This window comes from Erythrolamprus reginae, chromosome 4, assembly GCF_031021105.1.
Source record: "Erythrolamprus reginae isolate rEryReg1 chromosome 4, rEryReg1.hap1, whole genome shotgun sequence".
Classification (NCBI taxonomy): Eukaryota; Metazoa; Chordata; class Lepidosauria; order Squamata; family Dipsadidae; genus Erythrolamprus; species Erythrolamprus reginae.
In genome coordinates, this window is record NC_091953.1 from 19,438,521 (window position 1) to 19,461,301 (window position 22,781).

The 22,781-nt window shown below is 40.2% G+C and overlaps 1 protein-coding gene across 1 annotated transcript in view; it reads right to left on the reverse strand.

The window, feature by feature from the left end:
* Nucleotides 1–22,781, reverse strand: part of CWF19L2 (CWF19 like cell cycle control factor 2) — a 99,575-nt gene that overhangs the window by 70,670 nt on the left and 6,124 nt on the right. The window contains exons 2-6 of the mRNA XM_070749727.1: nucleotides 15,601–15,711; nucleotides 10,188–10,289; nucleotides 7,282–7,404; nucleotides 3,232–3,351; nucleotides 381–465 (exon numbers count right to left, since the gene is read on the reverse strand). Of these exons, the coding sequence (XP_070605828.1) occupies nucleotides 381–465; nucleotides 3,232–3,351; nucleotides 7,282–7,404; nucleotides 10,188–10,289; nucleotides 15,601–15,711 (541 nt within the window). The remainder of the gene's footprint in view (nucleotides 1–380; nucleotides 466–3,231; nucleotides 3,352–7,281; nucleotides 7,405–10,187; nucleotides 10,290–15,600; nucleotides 15,712–22,781) is intronic.

Genomic DNA, 22,781 nt, shown 5'->3' on the forward strand with positions numbered 1-22,781 from the left:
GTTCAGCCCCTGAATATTTTAAAGCTGCAATTTGTATAATGGAAAGAAGCAGGCCAAATGAGATGACAACAATTCATCATGTCTGAGTACAATCTGCTTTTTTTTTTTAATTAGTTCATGATGGATTCTGAACATTCTGAAGGTCAAGCTCTTAAGATTGCATGAAAAAGAAATGAGTTAAAATATTCTGCGGTTATGAGCTACAATTTTAATGAAGGTGTCATTACCAACTAATATTAATTTTATTTTCTCCTAACATCAACATAGTAATGAAGGTGTGTGTATATATGTGTGCATGAGATAGACAGACAGACAGAAACAGAGAGATAGAGACAGAGATAGAGACAGAGACATTGTCAAAATTTATAGAACAATGTTACCTTTTATTGGTGTCGATACTTCTGTTGGTAAGCCTGTACCACCATCTTTCCAATATGGGTTCAATTCTCTTTCTGAAAGCAGCAACTATTTGGCAATTCAAAAAAAAAGTTACATAGTTAATAGTTTCATGGATGTACTATTTGCACCTCATCAAATTTTACCTCTACAATCATTTGGAACAAATCTAGACGATCATATTCTTTTCTGTATTTACTTAATTTTGTCACATTGTCATGATTAATTAATTTTAATTAATAAGTCACCATGGTGTTGTGGTTGGCTCTGGCCCAGCTCCTGCCCCCAGGGAATGTGGAGGTGGATGCAGGGGAAACTTCAACATGTCACAGGCATGTGTTATTGCCGACAGAATCAATTCAGAATTTTAGTTTCCTTGGACGAAGAAGGTGGGAGTGACTCAGCAGAGGGGCGCTTGGCACACAGCCCAGGCAGTCAATCTCCCTTATCTTCCATTGATTCAGATGAAGACGTTTTGGATCCACGCAAGCGCAGAATTTTGCATAGAAGAGACCAAGAAAGAACATATTACAGGAGATAAGTGAAGCCACTTGTGTTTGGGTGGGGCTCCAGTAATTAGGGCTGCTGCTATAAACAGCAGCATGTGGGTTTGGCCATTGTGGAAGAGTATCTGGTCGTAGTTTGTCGGGAATCCTATGTTTTCTGGACTTTGTCTCTTTTTCATGCCTTTGAAAACAAAGCAGTGCAACGTGTGTGTGGTGTGTGTATCACTTCGTTGGAAGAAGAAGGGGTGTGAAGTTTCTTCACAGCTGCTAGCTAAGTACTCAATGACTGCTTAAGGGAAATTGTACGGTTGTTTTGGGACGAGTGCTCTTTGCAATACAAAAAGAGTGCTTAGTTTATTTTGAATTTTGTGATAAAGAACATTGTTTTGAATTTTCAAACGTGTGTGTGTCTGAAATTTGTACCCTTGAATTTTCGGGAGGCTCCTATCAGAGAGCCCGGCAGAACACATGGTAGAAAAAGAAGAAGTGGAGACCCTAGAAAGAGTGCAGGGAAGAGCAACAAAGTTGATAAGGGGTGTGGCGGCTAAACCATATGAAGAATGATTGATGTACCATTCCAGACAAATATGTCTAGTTTAACAAAAAGAAGAAGGGCTAGGGTTATATTATAATAATCTTCCAGAACTTGAGGAGTTGTCACAGAGAAAGAGTCAACCTATTCTCACGTGGGCAAGACAAGTAATACCCTGTTTTCCCGAAAATAAGACGTATCCCAAAAGTAAGGCATGTCAGAGGTTTTGCAGAATTTGCTAATATAAGGCACCCCCTGAAAATAAGGCGCAGTCAAGTTTACATACGGTACGGTGGAAAAACATATGGTACCATTCAAAGCTGTTCATAGCGGTACCGTAATAATGTGGCGTCCCCTGCTGGCCGCTTCCATCGCTTTCTACCATCCAGTACAGCAGACACAGTCTGCTGCTGTCTCACCGCCATTACAGTCTCCACTACAGTGCGTAGACTGTAGTTCCTCTGGTGGCCGGAAGCTGCAATAGCGGGAGTATACTGTTGTACCATATAAGTGCCGGCGTTTGTGTTTGTGGATGCCATACTGACAGATACCGTACCGTAATCAGTGTACCGTACAGAACACTTTCTTTCGGGGTGTCAGCTTTTCAGCCTGTGAATTTGTCTTATTTGAGAAATATAAGGCACCCCCCGGAAAATAAGACGTAGCACAACTTTTGGAGCAAAAATTAATATAAGACAGTGTCTTATTTTCCGGGAAACATGGTAGGTGGAAGATTATCAAAGAGAGATCCAACCTAGAATTAAGGAGAAATTTTCTGATAGTGAGAACAATTAATCAGTGGAACTGGTGTTGCATCACTGGAAGTTTTCAAGATACTGGACAGATATTTGTATGGAATAGCATATGATCTCCTGCTTGAGTAGGAGTTTCACTCCAAGATTCCTTCCTATTGTTTTGTGTTGTATGTTCTAACATGGTGCAGTGCTTAAGTCAGTGCTGCAAGCAAATTCTGCCCATAGCCTGGAGTTCAATCCTGATGGGATTCAAGGTTAACTCAGCTTTCCGTCAATAAAATGAGGAGCCAGATTGTTGGGAGGCAATACGCAAATAATGCTAATATTGTAAACCACCCAGAATGGTGTAAAATGCTACTGCTAATTTTGTATTTTAATTAAATTTGAAAAAGTACCACCAAACGTCAACTTATTTCAGCTAATAAATAATAAATATATATGTTTGATTGCAAAAGGGGAGGGGTTAGTTTGACGACAATGGCAAAAGTCAATTTCTAACAAAAAAGCATTGTTTGTTATATATGTGTAGCCATAAGGCATTCTACCCATCAATATAATGAATAATTAAAATACAGTTAAAAATGAGAAATCACAATTCAATACTGGCCTCGCAGCCAGCAAAAAAATAATTCAAGCTTTTTAGTTTAAAAACAAACAGGAAAACAATTGTTACCTGCCAAAGTAATCTAATTAAAATTCAGCGAAGGCTGATGCATTTTGTTTGCAAAGAAATTTATTTAATGTTATTTTTATTTATATTAAAATCATTCTGCTTTTCTAATTCATATACATCACGGAAAGTATGGCTTCATTTGCTCCCAGGATTTTATTTTCATTTTTTGGCAACCAGACAAGCAGAATACTTATTAGGGCTGGATGGAATGTCCTATGGCTACACATATATTATAAATAAAGCATGAAAACCTGAATTGGCTCTCAGGAGAACTGAATCCACAAATTAATATCTGATAACTGAAGGAATACACATTCTGGCTGTTGGCTAGTCCCTTGCAATTTTTAATCAATTAGTAACCAAACCTACCTGTTCATTTTCCTGGGCTTTCTGTTGCTTCAATATTTTTTCTTTCTGCTTTTCAGCCTTCAGTGCTGCTGAAGACACTGTTTTCATGGACATAAAATCTAAGGTCATCCATTCATCCCTCTATGAAAAAAGAAACACATATTTTTTTTTCTTATTAAAAGAGATCCAAACTCAGCAACTGCTTATTTTTGAGATAAATGACAGGAAAGATGAAATTACAGGCTGTGGAATGAAGAGTGTTGATGGATATTTTGAAGACATTAAAAATAGAATAATTTCATTTAACAATTCCTAAGCCTAGCCCATCCATCATTTTTATAAAATTCCATACATACATTTTAAAGAATGCATTTTAAGTAATGACAATAGATCATGTAAGAATAGGAATACAGTGTTCCTTCGATTTTCGCGGGTTCGAACTTCGCGAATAGCCTATACCAATTAATTAAAAAATACTTTGCGGCTTTTTTTCCTATACCACGGTTTTTCCCACCCAATGACGTCATATGTCATCGCCAAATGAATAATTTTTGCAAATAAATAACCAAAAAAAATTATTGTTAATAAATAATTATGTTTATAAATATCAGGATCACTGTGTCTTATTCAATGGTGAGTACCAGTAATAATGGTGAGTAAATGGTTGTTAAGGGAATGGGAAATGGTAATTACGGGTTTAAGTGTTAAGGGAAGGCTTGTGATACTGTCCATAGCCAAAAATGGTGTATTTACTTCCGCATCTCTACTTCGCCGAAATTCGACTTTCGCGGGCGGTCTCGGAACGCATCCCCCACGGAAATCGAGGGAACACTGTACATGCAAACGTATATGAAAATTGGGAATTTATTTCTCTGTTAAGAGTCTCACATTTTGACAATTTTATGATTCAATTATAAAGAGCTATGTCACGTGACTGCATTGCTTAGTGATGGCTATCCTATCAGTCCTGATTACTGCTGTAACCTCAGGATATAACAAAAAGAGGTAAGAGTCCAAGGTAAGGACTACACAATACCACAAGCAAGGATGTGGATATGGATGGATTCAGTTACAATGGCAATTCATGTAGCATTGGAAGATCAAGTTAGAAGGAGGAGAAATGTGTCTACATCGTCCCTCTGATGGCACATAATCATTTTTTACCCTCTAGGATGCAGGACTGCATGTAGTCAAAACTAGAAAAATCAAGGGTGGAATTTCCTGCTGTTTGCTGTAGCATTCTTTTTTCTCTCTCTTGAATACGCCAATGTCCAGAATACTATGAACCACTTTCTGGTTTCAAAAAAAGCGAACGTAGTAGTTGATGGAAGTCTATCAATTATTCTTATAGAACATTAGGCTCTGCATTCTAGGCTTTTTTAAAAAAAACACCTCCTGGACTGATAACTTTTGTTTGCAATCATGTTGAACTTTCAACTACAACATCTGTTGGAGGGGGGGGGAGACAAATCATAGAAATTGTTGCCTGTTTTTTATTGCTTTGTTTATTTTAAACAGTTTATATGATCATCACTTGATCACAATGGCAACTCTGGGAAGCAAACATAAACTACAACTGCAATCAATAGCGTCACCCAGAAAATAATGCACCACATTTTTTTCTCTCAGCCTACTATAGTTTCACGGATGTGAAACTTTAGATATACATTATTTGAATTGTCAGGAGCGTGTGTGTAAATTTTGCATTTCTTCAGACAGATAGCGTAGCTGTAGCAGTGTTTCGAAATGGCGTCTGTAAGTGATGTACATTACAAGCAGCCTGTCATCACTGAATTTCTCACTGTGGAGAAAGAAACTGTTGGGAACATTCACAAACATTTGTGTACAGTTTATAGAGAATCTGCAGTCGACAGAACTACTGCTAGCTCTGGGCAAAGAGGGTGAGGCCATTAGAAGAACAGAACAGAAGAACAGAGGGTGAGTCCATTAGAACAAGGAGTGGTACCGACAGGGCATATACACCCTTGTGTCTCGCTGGAGGAAGGCCGTAGAACGGGATGAAGATTACGTGGAAAAATAGGGAGTGTAGAAGAAACATCATTCTTTGTTGTTTGTTTGTTGGTTGATTGATTGATTGATTGTTAGAGTTGAAATGGACCATGAAGGCCATCGAGTTCAACCCCCTGCCCAAGCAGGAACCCTATAGTACACCAGTCAAGTGGCAGTTCAATCTTCTCTTAAAAATGTCCAGAGTGCTGGAGTTCACAACGTCCGCTGGTAGGTTGTTCCATTGGTTGATCGCTCTGACCATCAGGAAGTTCCTCCTTATCTCCATGTTGAATCTCTCCTTGGTCAGCTTCCAGCCGTTGTTCCTCGTCCGGCCCTCTGGTGCCCTGAAGAATAAAGTGACCCCCTCCTCTCTGTGACATCCTCTCGTATACTTGTAGACTGCTATCATGTCCGCTCTGGCCCTCCTTTTCTCTAGGCTATCCATGCCCAGTTCCCTCAGTCTCTCTTCATAAGTCTTGGTTTCCAATCCCTTAATCATCTTGGTTGCTCTTTTTTGCACCTTCTCCAGAGTTTCAATGTCTCTTTTGAAGTGAACTGAATACAGTACTCCAGGTGTGGTCAGACCAGGGCGTAGTATAGTGGTATTAAGACTTCCCTAGTCTTGGAATGTATTCCCCTGTTGATGCAGCTTAGGATTGTGTTGGCTTTTTTAGCTGCTGCTGCACATTGTTGGCTCATGTTTAGTTGATTGTCCACCAAGACTCTGAGGTCTCTTTCGCAGTCACTACTGCTAAGAGGGGTTTCTCCCAAGTTGTATGTGTGCCAGGGTTTTTTCTGCCTAGGTGAAGGACTTTGCTCTTGTCGATGTTAAACATCATTTTGTTGGTGTGGGCCCACTGTGTTAGTCTGTCTAGGTCTTTCTGTAATTTGAGCCTGTCTTCTGGGGTATTGGCTACCCCCGCAAGCTTGGTGTCGTCTACGAATCTGATCAGTTGCCCTTCTATTCCCTCGTCCAAGTCGTTGATGAAAATGTTGAAGAGCACAGGGCCCAGGACTGAACCCTGTGGTACCCCACTGTTGTGTATGTTTTATTATTATTATTATTATTGTTGTTGTTGTTGTTGTTGTTGTTGTTGTTGTTATTATTATTATTATTATTATTATTATTATTTATTAGATTTGTATGCCGCCCTTCCCCGAAGCATATGTTCAATAAATAATTGTTGAAGAAAAAAAATGTGTTGCATTACTTTCTGGGTGACAACCCAGGACAGCATAAATTGTTTGCATACATCAGTCTCACGGATCAAATTAACCTCTCAACCTCTATCCCCAGGAAAAGAGCCACAGTTTTAAAGCTTTCCAAAATCTCAGAAGGGATGGAGCCAACTGAACCTCTTGAGGCATGATCCCACAAAAGATGGAGGCTAGATCTTAAAATAGGACTAGCATTTGTTTGTTTTTTAAAAATCTTCCCAATCCAAGGGAAAACCAGAAACCCTAGCCTTGCAACCAGTTTGACATTTCCCTAATTGTCAACTTCTTTCCTCAAATAGAAACATAGAAGACTGACGGCAGAAAAAGACCTCCTGGTCCATCTAGTCTGCCCTTATACTATTTCCTGTATTTTATCTTACAATGGATATATGTTTATCCCAGGCATGTTCAAATTCAGTTACTGTGGATTTACCAACCACGTCTGCTGGAAGTTTGTTCCAAGGATCTACTACTCTTTCAGTAAAATAATATTTTCTCATGTTGCTTTTGATCTTTCCCCCAACTAACTTCAGATTGTGTCCCCTTGTTCTTGTGTCCACTTTCCTATTAAAAACACTTCCCTCCTGGACCTTATTTAACCCTTTGACATATTTAAATGTTTCAATCATGTCCCCCCCTTTTCCTTCTGTCCTCCAGACTATACAGATTGAGTTCATTAAGTCTTTCCTGATACGTTTTATGCTTAAGACCTTCCACCAATTCTTGTAGCCCGTCTTTGGACCGTTCAATTTTGTCAATATCTTTTTGTAGGTGAGGTCTCCAGAACTGAACACAGTACTCCAAATGTTAAGCACAATTCCCACCTATAAAAAGGAAGCTTACCTGAACTGGTGTAGGGTTTTCCACTGTTTCTTCTTCTGGTTGTTCTCTCTTTGCCTTCCAAGCCTCCTCAGTGCTAGAAGACTGTGCAACAACAGGCGCTTCCACCCATTCTTCTGATGAACCCTAATTACATATTTTCAAATAATAATATGTGTTTTAGAGCAGGGGTCCCCAACCACCGGGCCGCGGACCAGTACCGGGCCGCGGGGCATGTTGCACTGGTCCGTGGAGTCAGCAGCTGCCGGCCCTCATGCTGCCACCCCCTCCCTCCAGCGCTTCGCCTCCCGCCGGGCAAGAGGCCTCGGGAGGCAGGTTCTGCCGGCCACAGGACGATGGATGGGACAGAGGGGCGGGAAGGACCGAGAGGCTCAAGCCTCTTTTGGCTTCTGCCGCGGGGCGCTTTTGCGTTTTTGGCTGGGGGGAGGCAGGAGGGCCAGCCTGACCCCCTTTCTCCAGCGCTTAGCTCCCGCTGGGCAAGAGGGCTTGGGAGGCAGGTTCTGCCGGCCACAGGACGATGGCGGGAAAGAGGGGCGGGGAGGACCAGCACCCCCATGCTTAATCCCGCCCCCAACCACGCCCCTTTCCGCCCCCACTGGGCCATAGAAAAATTGTCTTGCTGAAACTGGTCCCTGGTGGGAAAAACGTTGGGGACCACTGTTTTAGAGGATTGCAGAGGTCTTTTAAGGCTCAATGAAAAATTTAAAAGTCATTTAAAAACCCATTTCCTTTTCTATACGAATGGGAAAGATATCATAGCTATACAGAAAGAGAGAAAATAAAAGGACTATTATAACATTATAATAACTTTATTGGCTACTGCAGCTCTTTAAATGTATTTATTAGAATTGAGCGATCGGATAAAAAGTAACTAAGCGCAGCTGATATTTATTACTTTTCCCCACTGAAAATAGGCCATCAATTTGTTCACTGGGGTACCACTATTAATACAGTGCTACATAAAAAGACAGGTTTTTAACTCTCAAAAGACTTTTCAAAGGGAATGACTTTTGCAGACTTCCTGTTATAAATGACCACTTTAAATGCTTAAATAAAGCCAGCACATTTTCACAGCTGGAAGTCATGCGATCGGCAGAACTTGTGGGAATGATGAGAAGAAGCAACAATGCATAATAACACAATTAGAAGAAAAACCCAAACAAAGTGCAGACAACAGTATTGTTAACGGCACTTGCTTCAAGTGAAATAATCGACCTTGATCCTAAGCAGATCTGTAGCTTAAGAAAAAGCATGCAGCCACCAGATATAAAACACTGCTTTGTATCAAACCAGCTAATCCAACTGCGCATCAGGGACTTGAAATCCAATTCTATCTGGCGGTTACTATATTATAAAAGACTGGGGGATTTTCTACCGTTGGAGAATCTTAAGCTAAATTTGTAAAATTGTGCAGAGCATATCCAGTAATAATGTGGAATGGAGTCCAAACAACATTCCTGTCAAGCATTACAATGAACTGCATCAATAGAAGCAATAACAAGACAAACAAGTTCATATTTAACCTTTCAAGCAGGCCGATATTCTGTGTGCTGTGTCTAATGATGCGTTATTACCCATAATGAATGCATATAGCACTATGAGAAAAAGCCCCAGCAGCTGAAGTCTGGCTCTTTCTACAATGTGCTTTCTATTTCTTCCATATTGGGGAGCCGGAGTGGCGCAGCAGGTAGAGTGCAGTACTGCAGGCCACTAAAGCTGACTGTAGATCTGTAGGTCAGTGGTTCAAATCTCATCACCTGCTAAAGGTTGACTCAGCCTTCCATCCTTCCGAGGTGGGTAAAATGAGGACCCGGATTGTGGGGGAACTATGCTGGCTCTGTTAAAAAGTGATATTCCTAACATGTTGTAAGCCGCCCTGAGTCTAAGGAGAAGGGCAGCATAAAAATCAAATGAATGAATGAATGAATGAATGAATGAATGAATGAATGAATGAATGAATGAATGAAATAAGTAAGTAAGTAAGTAAGTAAGTAAGTAAGTAAGTAAGTAAGTAAGTAAGTAAGTAAGTAAGTAAGTAAGTAACTATTACACCAGATGTATGTTTCAAAATGAATGTTCATCCCACTATCTGTTCATCCCATTTTCTTAATATAGGTCAGTGCTTCTCAAATGGGGGGGGAGCTGGGGTAGCGGAGCAATGTCAGGGGGGCTCATGACCTGGGGAAAGTGGGTGGGGATGGTTGCTGCAGGGAGTAGGACATGCCTCCTACCTGATACTTGTCCATTGTGTCTTCAGCATTGCGTCTAGGGCAGCCGGTTCTAAAAAAAAATCAAACTTCTCGAACTCGCAAGCAAGACATTTTCTTTTAGAATGGGCCGCCCTGGACACAACGCCGAGGAACCCGACGGAGATAATGGTACAAGTGTCAAGTAGGATGCATGTCTCGCACTGGGGCACAACTCGGGGGTGCCAGGTCGGATGGAGTGGGCCGCAATAATATTTACAGTCGCTACGGAGACTTAGGGGGCTTCTTCCTAGGAGGGGTGTAACAGAAAATAATTGAGAAGCACTGGTATAGGTGGAATTTTCTTCCTCTGACCCAATGGTCTATTTACATGCTTGCCATTTTTTAAAAAAAAAAAAATAGACATCTAAATTAAATTAAATTAAATTAAATTAAATTAAATTAAATTAAATTAAATTAAATTAAATTAAATTAAATTAAATTAAATTAAATTAAATTAAATTAAATTAAATAATTAAATTAAATTAAATTAAATTAAATTAAATTAAATTAAATTAAATTAAATTAAATTAAATTAAATTAAATTAAATTATTAAATTAAATTCCAGGATACTGATCAAACTAAGGCCTGAGTATACTGTAATCACTAATATAGGTAACAATAGCTTTCTCTCAGCTGGCGACTTGGATTTTAAAACTTACCGAGCTGGCGTCAGATGAATCATCTGTTTTTTTTCTTGTAGTCTTTTTCTTCTTTTCCCTTTTTTGTTTTTTTGAATGCTTCTTCTTTGTAACAGCGTGTTCCTACAAAAAGCAACATTTGTATCAATCTGACAAGCCACATAACAAGAATTAGGATATTACACGGCATTTTATCGTTTTTAAAATTACCATTCTGCTAAAAACGTCCCAGGATACTTTGGTTAATGGTTTATTTTATTATATATATCACACATAAAGCTTTCTGATAAAAAGATACTTAGCATGCATTAAAAGCATACATATGTATGTATGTATTCTAGAAAAACAGTTGATTTTACAAAGCTACAATTATTATTATTGCCAACCCAGTGAAATTTTACTTGACTAAACAACATGTCCCTTCTTCATTTGGCCCCATCACTGTTGATTCAATGAACTAACCAATGACCAAAAAGATACCAGAGGGTCAAATTACTATATCTTTTTTTGTATGTAAAATTAAGTGATAATCTGATATATCCATCATGGTTTAATACCCTCCCAATATCCAGAGCCAGAAAGTACATAGGCTGAAACATCTGGATCAACTGTACTTTCCAAATAGAGTGATACCTTGTCTTACAAACTTAATTGGTTCCGGGACGAGATTCTTAAAGTGAAAAGTTTGTAAGACAAAACAATGTTTCCCATAGGAATCAATGGAAAAGCGATTAATGCGTGCAAGCCCAAAATTCACCCCTTTTGCCAGCCGAAGCGCCTGTTTTTGCGCTGCTGGGATTCCCCCGAGGCTCCCCTCCATGGGAAACTCCACCTCCGGACTTCTGTGTTTTTGCGATGCTGCAGGGGAATCCCAGCAGACGAATCCCAGCACCGCAAAAACAAATGCTTCGCTGGCAACGGAAGTCTGGAGGTGGGGTTTCCCAGCGAAGGGAGCATCAGTGAAATCGCAGCATCGCAAAAACACCGAAGTCCTCGAAACCCCACCTCCGGACCTCTGTGTTTTTGCGATGCTGCCATTTCACTGAGGCTCCCTTCCCTGGGAAACCCCACCTCCGGACTTCCATTGCCAGTGAAGCGCAAGTCTTTGCGCTGCTGGATTCCCCTGCAGCATCACAAAAACACGGAAGTCCGGAGGTGGGGTTTCCCATGGAGGGGAGCCTCAGGGGAATCCCAGCAGCACAAAAATGGGTGCTTCGCTGGCAACGGAAGTATGGAGGTGGGGTATCCCAGCGGCGGCAGCGGGTTTGTAAGGTGAAAATAGTTTGTAAGAAGAGGCAAAAAAATCTTAAACCCCTGGTTTGTATCTCGAAAAGTTTGTATGACGAGGCGTTTGTAAGAGGAGGTATCACTGTACTCTTTTTAGGTAACCACAACCAGGTCATGGTTGTCCCAAAGGTGCTTTTTCAGGAGGAAACTGAACTTTTTTTCTTTTGAAGATGTTTCACATTTCAACTCATCCACGAAGCTTCTTCAGCTCTGACAGGAGAGTGGGGAATGAAAGGATTTATAGGTGAAACATGAGAAATTATAATATCATACCAAAGTTCATTTATTTCAGTAATGCAACTTAAAAGGTAAAATGTAACATGTGAGAGAGACTCGTTACATGCAAGGCAAGATAGTTCAAGCCGTGATTTGTCATAATTGTGATGATTATGGCATACAGCTCATGAAAACCCCAAATCCACAATCTCAGAAAATTAGAATATTAAGTGCAATCAATAAAACAAAGGTTGTACAGTAGTACTTCTAGATACGAGCTGCTCCACATGCGAGTATTCCAACTTACAAGCTGCGACGCGAGCAAAATTTCTGTTCGACACCTGAGCTCAAATTCGGGATACGAGCCAAGCTTCCACTAGGTGGCGCAAGAATCTCCTTGCTTCCAGTTATCTTGGCGCGAAAAACAAAGTCTAAGGGCATTCGTTCGAGATGCGAGTTGATCGACTTACGAGCTCAGGTCTGGGATGAATTAAACTCGTATGTCGAGGTACCACTGTACATAGAAAAATATCACACCTCTGAAACGTATAAGCATGCATATGTGCTCAGAACTTGGTTTGGGCCCCTTTGCAGCAATTCAGCGTGGTTCAGATAATGGGGTGCTTTTGGCAGTGTGGGCAGGTACCAAGTCCTGCTGTAAAATTGGGCAGGTACCAAGTCCTGCTGGGCAGGTACCAAGTCCTGTGTGGGCAGGTACCAAGTCCTGCTGTAAAATTGAAGTCAACATCCCTATAAAGCTCGGCTGTGAATGGAAGCATGAAGTGCTCCAAAATCTTCTGGTAGATGACTGTGTTGACCCTGGACTTAATGAAGCACAGTGGACCAATACCAGCAGATGACATGGCCTCCCAGAGCAACAGACTGTGGAAACTTCACACTGGACTTCAAGCATCTTGCTGTGTGTGCCTCTCCATTCTTTCTCCCTACTTTGGGTTCTTGGTTTCTAAATGAGATTCAAAGGTTTTAAGAGTCTGTGTTGATTTGGGAAGCCATATCATCTGCTGGTGTTGGTCCACTGTGCTTCCTTAGGGTCCACGCAGGGTCCAGGGTCAACACAGCTGTCTACCGGGAGATTTTGGAGCACTTCATACTTCCTTCCGCAGCCGAGCTTTAGGGGGTTGCTGACTTCAATCTCCCAGTAGGACCTGGCACCTGCCCACACTGCCAAAAGCACCAAAACTTGGTTCAATGACCGTAGGATTACTGTGCTTGATTGGCCAGCAAACTCACCTAAACCTCATAGAGAATCTATGGGGCATTGCCAAGAGAAAGATGAGAGACATAGAAGTGTTGAAGGCCGCTATTGAAGCATCCTGGTCTTCCATAATACCTCAGCATTGTCACTGGTTGATAGCTTCCCTGTCACGCTGCATTGAGGCAGTAACTGCTGCAAAAGGGGCCCAAATCAAGCACTGAGTACTTATGCATGTTTATACTTTTCAGAGGTCCGATATTGTTCTATGTACAATCCTTGTTTTATTGATCGCATAGAAACATAGAAACATAGAAGACTGACGGCAGAAAAACACCTCATGATCCATCTAGTCTGCCCTTATACTATTTTCTGTATTTTATTTTAGGATGGATATATGTTTATCCCAGGCATGTTTAAATTCAGTTATAGCATGTAATATTTTAATTTTAATGTAATAGCATGTAATATTCTAATTTTCTGAGATGGTGGATTTGGGGTTTTCATGAGCTGTACCCCATAATCATCACAATTATGACAAATCACGGCTTGAACTATCTTGCCTTGCATGTAATCAGTCTCTCTCATATATTACGTTTCACCTTTTAAGTTGCCTTACTGAAACAAATGAACTTTTGCACGATATTCTCATTTTTCAAGTTTCACCTGTATTTAAACTTCTTAAGAGTCCTCCTGGATTCTTAAATTTACTTCAGAGGATGTCCTTCCCCCTCAATCATTACAGAAAGATGATGAATGAAATCTATTTCAGTGATGATATTAACAATGTAGTCATTTCCGCATCATGTAATATTTCATCCGTTTTTAACTGAACTAAGCAATACTTTTATATACAGTGGTACCTTGACATACGAGTCTAATTCGTTCCAGACCCGAGCTCATATGTCGATCAACTCGCACCTCGAACGAATGCCTTTATTGCTTTCCGGGCCAAGATAACTGGAAGCATGGAATTCTTGCGCCACCTAGTGGAAGCTCGGCTCGTATCCCGAATTTGAGCTCGGGTGTCGAACAGAAATTTTGCTCGCGTCTCGGCTCGTAACTTGGAATACTCGCATATGGAGCAGCTCGTATCTAGAGGTACTACAGTGATCCCTCGATTATCGCGAGGGTTCCGTTCCAAGACCCCTCGCGATAATTGATTTTTCGCGATGTAGGGTTGCGGAAGTAAAAACACCATCTGCGCATGCGCGCCCTTTTTTTCTATGGCCGCGCATGCGTAGATGGTGGAGTTTGCGTTCCCCGCCGCCCACGCAAAGGGGAAATCCCGATTCGGCTCCTCGCTGCTGCTGCGCTACCGAGCAGATCAGCTGCTGGGCGGCCGAAGGAACCTTCCCTGGGTCTTCCCGACCGCCCACGCAAAGGGGAAACCCCGGCTCCTTGCTGATGCCCGCCGCTCGCCCGCCCGCCAGCAAGAGGGGGAAGACCCAGGGAAGGTTCCTTCGGCCGCCCAGCAGCTGATCTGCTCGGCGCAGCAGCAGCGAGCAGACAAAGATCGGGGTTTCCCAGCCACCCACGCAAAGGGGAAACCCCGGCTCCTTGCTGATGCCCCCGCTCGCCCGCCCGCCGCCCGCCGCCCGCCAGCAAGAGGGGGAGAGATAGAGAAAGAGAGAAGGAAAGAAAGAGATGAGAGAGGGAGGAAGAGAGTGTGAGAGAGGAAGAAGCAAGATAGAGAAAGAGAGAGAGAAAGAAAGATGAGAAAGGAAGGAAGAGAGTGACGTCATCGGGTGGAAAAATCGCGATATAGCGTTTCGCGAAGATCGAGATCGCGAAACTCGAGGGATCACTGTACTGTATTTTTCAAATCACTGTTACTTGTTCATCATAACTAGAATAGAAACAAGTGGGCAAATCTTCTTCTTACTCACAAATTAAAAATGATTGCAGCAGCAATATCACTAGTACCTTTTAAAACTTGGCTTGACCACAATCATTAATTGTTGTGGTTGGCTCTGGCCCAGCTCCTGCCCCAGGGGATGGGGAGGTGGATGCAGGGGAAAATTCAACATGTCACAGGCCTGTGTTATTGCCGACAGAATCAGTTCAGAGTTTAGTTTCCTCGGACGAAGAAGAAGGTGGGAGTGACTCGGCAGAGGAGGGCTTGGCACACAGCCAAGGCAGTCAATCTCCCTTATCTTCCTTTGATTCAGATGATGACGTTTTGGACCCACGTAAGCGCAGAATTATGCGTAGAAGAGACCAAGTAAGAACACATTACAGGAAATAAGGGAGGCCACCTGTGTTTGGGTGGGGCTCCAGTAATTAGGGCTGCTGCTATAAATAGCAGCATGTGGGTTTGGCAGTTGTGGAAGAATATCTGATCGGAGTTCGTCAGGAATCCTGTGTTGCTGAACTTTGTTGCTTTTTCACACCTTTGAAACCAAAGCAAAGCAACGTTCGTTGGAAGAAGAAGGGGTGTGAAGTTTCTTCACAGCTGCTAGCTAAGTACTTAATGACTGCTTAAGGGAAATTGTACAGACTACCCGGTTGATTTGGGAAGAGTGCTCTTTGCAATACAAAAAGAGTGCTTAGTTTATTTTGAATTTTGTGATAAAGAACATTGTTTTGAATTTTCAAACGTGTGTGTGTCTGAAATTTGTACCCTTGAATTTTCGGGAGGCTCCTATCAGAGAGCCCGGCAGAACATTAATATATTTCCCATAGCAAATATTCATTAGTCGACATCACAAGCCTCACCTTTTTCATTTCTTCTAAACGCTCATTCACATCATTCAGCATCCACGTATCTTCCCCTCGCAATCGCTTCAGTTCCTCGCGTCTTTCATCTTTTTCATAATTAGCTTTTGCCTGAAGTGGAGAAATAGACATGGATAATGCACCAAATTGCAAATATGTGTATAAAGCAATGCTTAGCTCTTCAGTGAAATACTCTATTTGGAATAAATCAGTGATGCTCCATTATGTCTCAAAGATACTTGATTATGCCAAATCAATCAAGCATAAGACTAGCTGGAGAGTTTAAAAAGGAAAAGAATTATAGTGAGCTCAATTTTGCTACTAAAAGATCTGGAAAGTATAATACGCCTATGAATGCTGAACGAAAATAAAACTGAATTCTAAAATTTACACTAAATCATCCCATTTATCAAAGAAAACGTTTATTTCACAAGCTAAAACTTACTCAAAAATTGTATTATATTTAAAGATTCATTCTCTCACTCACACACACGAACACCCACACAAAATTGTGAGATTGCATTGCTTGGAATCCTAGACTAGCATATTCTTTTTTTTCTTTTTACTGTATATTTATTTAACTAATCATATGCATGCAATTTCTGTGCATGCGCAAAGGGTAAAACAACCCAGATGGCAGCATGCAGTTGAATGGGTAGGTGGAGCCTCATGCTCCCTTCGCGACTGGCTCTCCAATGACCCACAGGCACGAGTGAACTGGGAGAATTTCACCCCCGATCCATTTGTGCTGTTCTCTAAAATAAAATCTCTGGTTCTAAGTGTCTTTTGAGATTCTCGGTCATCCAGGTCATGGTTGCCCCAAAAGTGTTTTTTTAAAGAGGCAACTGGGCTTTCTGGTTTTTCTTTGAAGACCTTTTGCTTCTTAGTACTTCTTGCAGACTGTCTTCAAAAGAAAAACAAAAAACCCCCGGTTCTTATCTAGAAAAGTTCTTAAGTAGAGGCATTCTTAGGTAGAGGTACCACTGTATGTTAATTCTGGCAACCCTTTTGAACCTTCTGATCCCCAACTGAAAATATGTTTTATGGATTTGTTTATGGATAACAGATGGAATATGTGATGAAGAAATAAACATTTGTAATCTTAGGAGTGAAGAGTTTCCACTAAATCTGTTTATAGGTGATAAATTTGGAAGTCACTTTATACATTTCTTTTCTTCTTTATTACATCTAACTTCTTTCTACCCTTTTTGTTACACTTTTTATTCCTTTCTATTCTATTTCTTGCCTTAAACCACTAAGTTAAGTTTGTATCAGATTTTACTACCCTGTTTCCCCGATAGTAAGACACCCCCGATTGTAAGACGTATCGGGGGTTTCAGGGAGGTCGGCTAATATAAGCCGTACCCCGAAAGTAAGACATGTGTCTTACTTTCGGGGAAACACGGGGGTATTGCCGCCTCCCTCTCATCTAGTCTGCGCGCAGCCTCCTGCCCACGTCCGCACCGTCCCCCTCTCCATACGTCGCCACGTCTGCCACCTCCCTCTGATCTTAATGAGCGCCGCCTGCTGCCCACTTCCGCGCCGCTTCCCCTCCATACGTCACCGCGTCTAAATGTTAATTTTATGGTTAAAACAAAAAATTCGACAATTTTTTTCCAATATAAGACATACCCCAAAAGTAAGACATAGTGGGGCTTTTGGGGATAAAAAGAAAGTAAGACACTGTCTTACTTTCGGGGAAACACGGTATTATAATCAAAATCCTTAATTTAAAAAATTACACGTATATCAATAAATAAACGGCATAACTTTCTATAAAATAAATATAAAAATCTAAAGGAAATAAATATTAGTTGTTTCATAGAAGGGATGACAGCTTCAGAGATGCACCTCGGATGCCACTACTCTTTTTCAAAAAATATCCCCAAATTTTAGGTTCTCCTCAACTAGTTTCTATTTTGATGACTGTCACAAATCAGTGAGCAAAACACAAGTAAGTCTTGTCACTGGTCACATATTTCAATATTTTTCTTCATAAGAATAGAGAACCTGTTCTAAATACTGTAGGTTTTTCCATAATTCCCTCTGGCAGTCAGTATAGAGGGAATTCCTAAGTTAAGTAATAAGATATCCATTTAGTAATGTCTTTCAATGTTTGGCCGAATACACTCTTTCATTTATTAGATATGAACTTAATTTAAACTTAAAAATTTAAACAGTTATTGTTTTTTATCCTACCGTAATAACCAAGCAAACAGAGCTATAAGTTATGTCATTGTAGGACTTTTGCTGAAGTTAGACATCCTTAACTCAAATTGTGATATTCTGATGATATACATCTCTATACATTATTCATAGAGTTTTCATTCCTGCCTAGCAACAGAAAATAATGAAAGATCAGATAATAAGATCTTGAAAAAGCTAATATCTGACAAGCATAAAAGCCTGTCTGGCATTTTGCATAAAGTAAATCCCCTTCCCCCGAAAAACATTTTATTTTATTTTTTTAGTCACAACAGATATGTAAAATTAATGGTAATAGAATTATAGACAACCACCACTGCTTATGTTTAATTTAATTAGCTCCTACTGGTGGAATGACAAAATAAACACAAATTGATAATATACAACTCTTATTTTAGTTGCATGCTTCAATGCCACCCAAATCATCTGATAGGGCTGTAATCCAAAACAGATTTAGGAATGAACCATTTAGCCCTCATACTCTCATACTGAAATATCTAATGGTGGAAGAATTATTGAATTACTGAATAAACTTTCCTTATCTTTTTCAACACAAGCTAGGATTAAAATTGACAAATAGGGTAAATGAATACAGTACATCTTACTGCAATAACTAAAACCATAAACATATTACATATAATAGGATTATGTTTTCTTAATAGGCTTGTTTTCATTTAATACTTTCTTGTGCAAATGAGGTTTTGTGCTCATTAATTTTTGAATACATATTTGAATTTAATAAGAAGATACATAAACATCCATATCACAGAACTACCTTGAGTGGGAAGTGGATTATTTTAGAGTTGTTTGCTGTTAATCTATGTAACTTATTAACTGTAAAAAAGCTAATAAACCATGAAGAATATGTTTTATTTATTATTGTTTACATGTACATAATATTAACATGTGCTTAATAGTAACTTTAAAATATTAGCTAAACTTGGTATGGTCCCGTTCATACAAGACTTGCTTGATTACAGTATTTTTCGGAGTATAAGACGCACCTATTTCCTCCCCAAAAGAGGCTGATAATTTGGGTGCATCTTATACTCTGAATGTAGCTTTTTTACCCCACAGCCCTAACTAGCTGCTAACGATCTTCCCAGCTCTTACCTTGCAGGCTCTTTCATTGTTTCTCTCTGCAAAAAATGTTTTCCAAGTCCTAAGTCTTTGCAGGGTTTTTTTCATTGCACTAACTTGCTCTGAATAATTTTCTTTCCAGCCGTAACCAGGTGCTAACGATGTTCCCATCTCTTACCGGCCTGCAAGCTCTTTCATTGTTACTCTCTGCTAAGAATGTTTTCCAAACCCTGCCTTTGGTTATTTTTCCATTCTCTACTTGCTCTGAATGTTTCTTTCCAGCCCTAATCAGGTGCTAACGATGTTCCCAGCTCTTACTGCTTGCAAGCTCTTTCATTGTTACTCTCTCTGAATAAGTTTTTTTAAAGCCCTAACCAGGAGATAAAATAATATGTTGAAGCTGACAAAACTAAGGATGCTAGCCAGATGAATATCTGATAAGCAGATTCTTTCCACTATTTTCCTCCCCCCAAACTAAGGTGCATCTTATACTCCGGTGCATCTTATATTCCACAAATACGGTAGCGAATAACAAATGGTAACAGTCCATGAAACAATAGCATCTATGCAATTCTGCGCTACTCAGTTTATCCACCCAACATTATTCTTTCATCAGGATTTGGTTCATGTTTCCAAAGAAAAGAAACTTCAATATTTCATTGGTTATATGGAAACAACCAGACCAGAGTAAAACTTTTTCATTTACCTTTCCTGAATAACCTTCAAGAATAAATTTATCAGGCAATGCCAGCAATTATCATGAGGTTACATCAAGACTGATTTAGGGTTAATTTGAAGTGACTTAATCTTTTCTGGTTCATGTTAGATAATTGCTTTCTTGATTCCAAAGTATAGTAAATATATATATATCTATTGATTGGAACACAAGTAATAAAATATTTACTCAACAACATACAAATCCACTATAAGACAAAGATCAGTTTTATCCAAATGTGTGTCCCTCTTCCCTCCTCCAACATTTTAGAGTCACAACTGACATTCCCTATCATATCATCAGCTAGGACTTCTGGAAATTTGAAGAACAGCAGATTGAAAATTGGTAAATGAAGGATAGCAAGCTGGTGAAAACTGGCATTTTAGAAGAACATTTATTATTTATTTATAGAAACATAGAAACATAGAAGACTGACGGCAGAAAAAGACCTCATGGTCCATCTAGTCTGCCCTTTTACTATTTCCTGTATTTTATCTTACAATGGATATATGTTTATCCCAGGCATGTTTAAATTCAGTTACTGTGGATTTCCCAACCACGTCTGCTGGAAGTTTGTTCCAAGGATCTACTACTCTTTCAGTAAAATAATATTTTCTCATGTTGCCTTTGATCTTTCCCCCAACTAACTTCAGATTGTGTCCCCTGGTTCTTGTGTTCACTTTCCTGTTAAAAACACTTCCCTCCTGAACCCTATTTAACCCTTTAACATATTTAAATGTTTCGATCATGTCCCCCCTTTTCCTTCTGTCTTCCAGACTATAAAGATTGAGTTCATTCAGTCTTTCCTGATACGTTTTATGCTTAAGACCTTCCACCATTCTTGTAGCCCGTCTTTGGACCCGTTCAATTTTGTCAATATCTTTTTGTAGGTGAGGTCTCCAGAACTGAACACAGTATTCCAAATGTGGTCTCACCAGCGCTCTACATAAGGGGATCACAATCTCCCTCTCCCTGCTTCTACTAAGCAGCCTTAGTAAAAAAAAATCAATTAATTAATTTATTGTAACTGCTGAGTGCCTCCAACATCCCCAGTTCTAGTTCTGGTTATAGAACCTTGGTCTTTATAAAATGTATTAACTGCCCATCTTACCATAGAGTAACCTATCTACTGTGTTTTCTCTTATAATCTTTCCTCGGGGGCTTATCCACCTCAGAATAAGAAAAATATAAACTTTTGACGTTTTTCTTAATTTACTCTCATTTAAACAACTGTTAGGAAGCCCCAATCGCATTTCTAGTCATAGCACATCGTTATGTGATTCTTTCTAATGAACCAATATTAAGCAGCCTTAGTAAAAAAAATTCAATTAATTAATTTATTGTAACTGCTTAGTGCCTACAACATCCCCAGTTCTAGTTCTGGTTATAGAACCTTGGTCTTCTAAGATATATATTGCCGATCAATTTCCGGTGACAATTCAAAGTGTTGGTTATGACCTATAAAGCCCTTCATGGCATCGGACCAGAATATCTTCGAGACCGCCTTCTGCCGCACAAATCCCAGCGACCGATTAGGTCCAACAGAGTCGGCCTTCTCCGGGTTCCATCAACTAAACAATGTCGGTTGGCGGGCCCCAGGGGAAGAGCCTTCTCTGTGGCGGCCCCGACTCTCTGGAACCAGCTCCCCCCAGAGATTAGAACTGCCCCTACCCTCCTTGCCTTTCGTAAACTCCTCAAAACCCACCTTTGTCGTCAGGCATGGGAGAATTGAGATATCTCCCCCGGGCCTATATAATTTATGTATGATATGTTTGTAGGTATGTCTGTTTAAAAATGGGGTTTTCTTAACTATTTTAAATTTTAAATTGTAAATTATTAGATTTGTCATGAATTGTTTTATTGTGTTGTGAGCCGCCCTGAGTCTACGGAAAGGGGCGACATACAAATCTAATAAATAAATAAATAAAATATAGAAGCACCGATCTACTAACCAGAGCATACAAAACATTTGTCAGACCAATTCTTGAATACAGCTCACCTGTATGGAATCCACACTGCATAACAGACATTAATACAATTGAAGGAGTCCAGAAATACTTCACAAGAAGAGTCCTCCACTCCTCCTCACGCAACAAATTACCTTACTCCTCCAGACTTCAATTACTATGTTTAGAAAATTTATAGCTACGCCGCCTCCAAACTGATTTAACTGTTTTTCATAAAACCATGCATCACAATGTACTCCCTGTTGGCGACTACTTCACCTTTAACAACAACAACACGAGAGCATGCAATAGATACAAACTGAATGTAAATCGCTCCAAACTAGACTGCAGAAAACACGATTTCAGCAATAGAGTGGTCAACGCCTGGAATTCACTACCGGACTCTGTTGTTTCTTCCCCCAATCTCAAAATCTTCAACCTTACATTATCTACAATAGACCTCTCCCCTTTTCTCAGAGGTCTGTAGGGGTATGCATAAGTGCACCTTTGTGCCTACCGTTCCTGTCCTAATTTCTTTATCTTTTCTATCTCTACTTTATACTTATATTATGTTAAACATACTACAATACAATACTATATTTGTATGACAAAATAAATAAATAAAATAAATATTAATAGCTATGCCAACCCTACTAAGAATTATTAGCAATCATGCCAGCTCAGGAATTCTGGGAATTGAAGTCCACATGTCATAGAAGAGCCAACTTTGCCTACCCCTGACATAGAAGGTTCAAATAATTGCTTAGAATATTTAGAATACTGGAAGAAAGAATGCAGAAAAGAATCAGAGAAGGCAGACAGGAGAAGCAATCAAAGGCTGGGGGTGTTAGTTTCTCTGGGTAGGATGGGCAAAAGGAAGAAACACCATGGAGCCAGTCCTGTACTACAAATACAGTGTTCCCTCGATTTTCGCGGGTTCGAACTTCGTGGAAAGTCTATACCATGGTTTTTCAAAAATATTAATTAAAAAATATTTTGCGGGTTTTTTCCCTATAGTGATCCCTCGAGTTTCGCGATCTCGATCTTCGCGAAACGCTATATTGCGATTTTTAAAAAAATATTAATTAAAAAAAACCCACTTCCGCGTTTGGCTTCGGGAGTCAGCTGGGAAGCGGCGCGGCTGTTTTAAAAGGTCGCAGCCGGCCTGGGGAGCTTCCCAGCACCCCCCCGAACCCAGGTTGGGGGTTTGGGGGGGTGCTGGGAAGCCCCCCAGG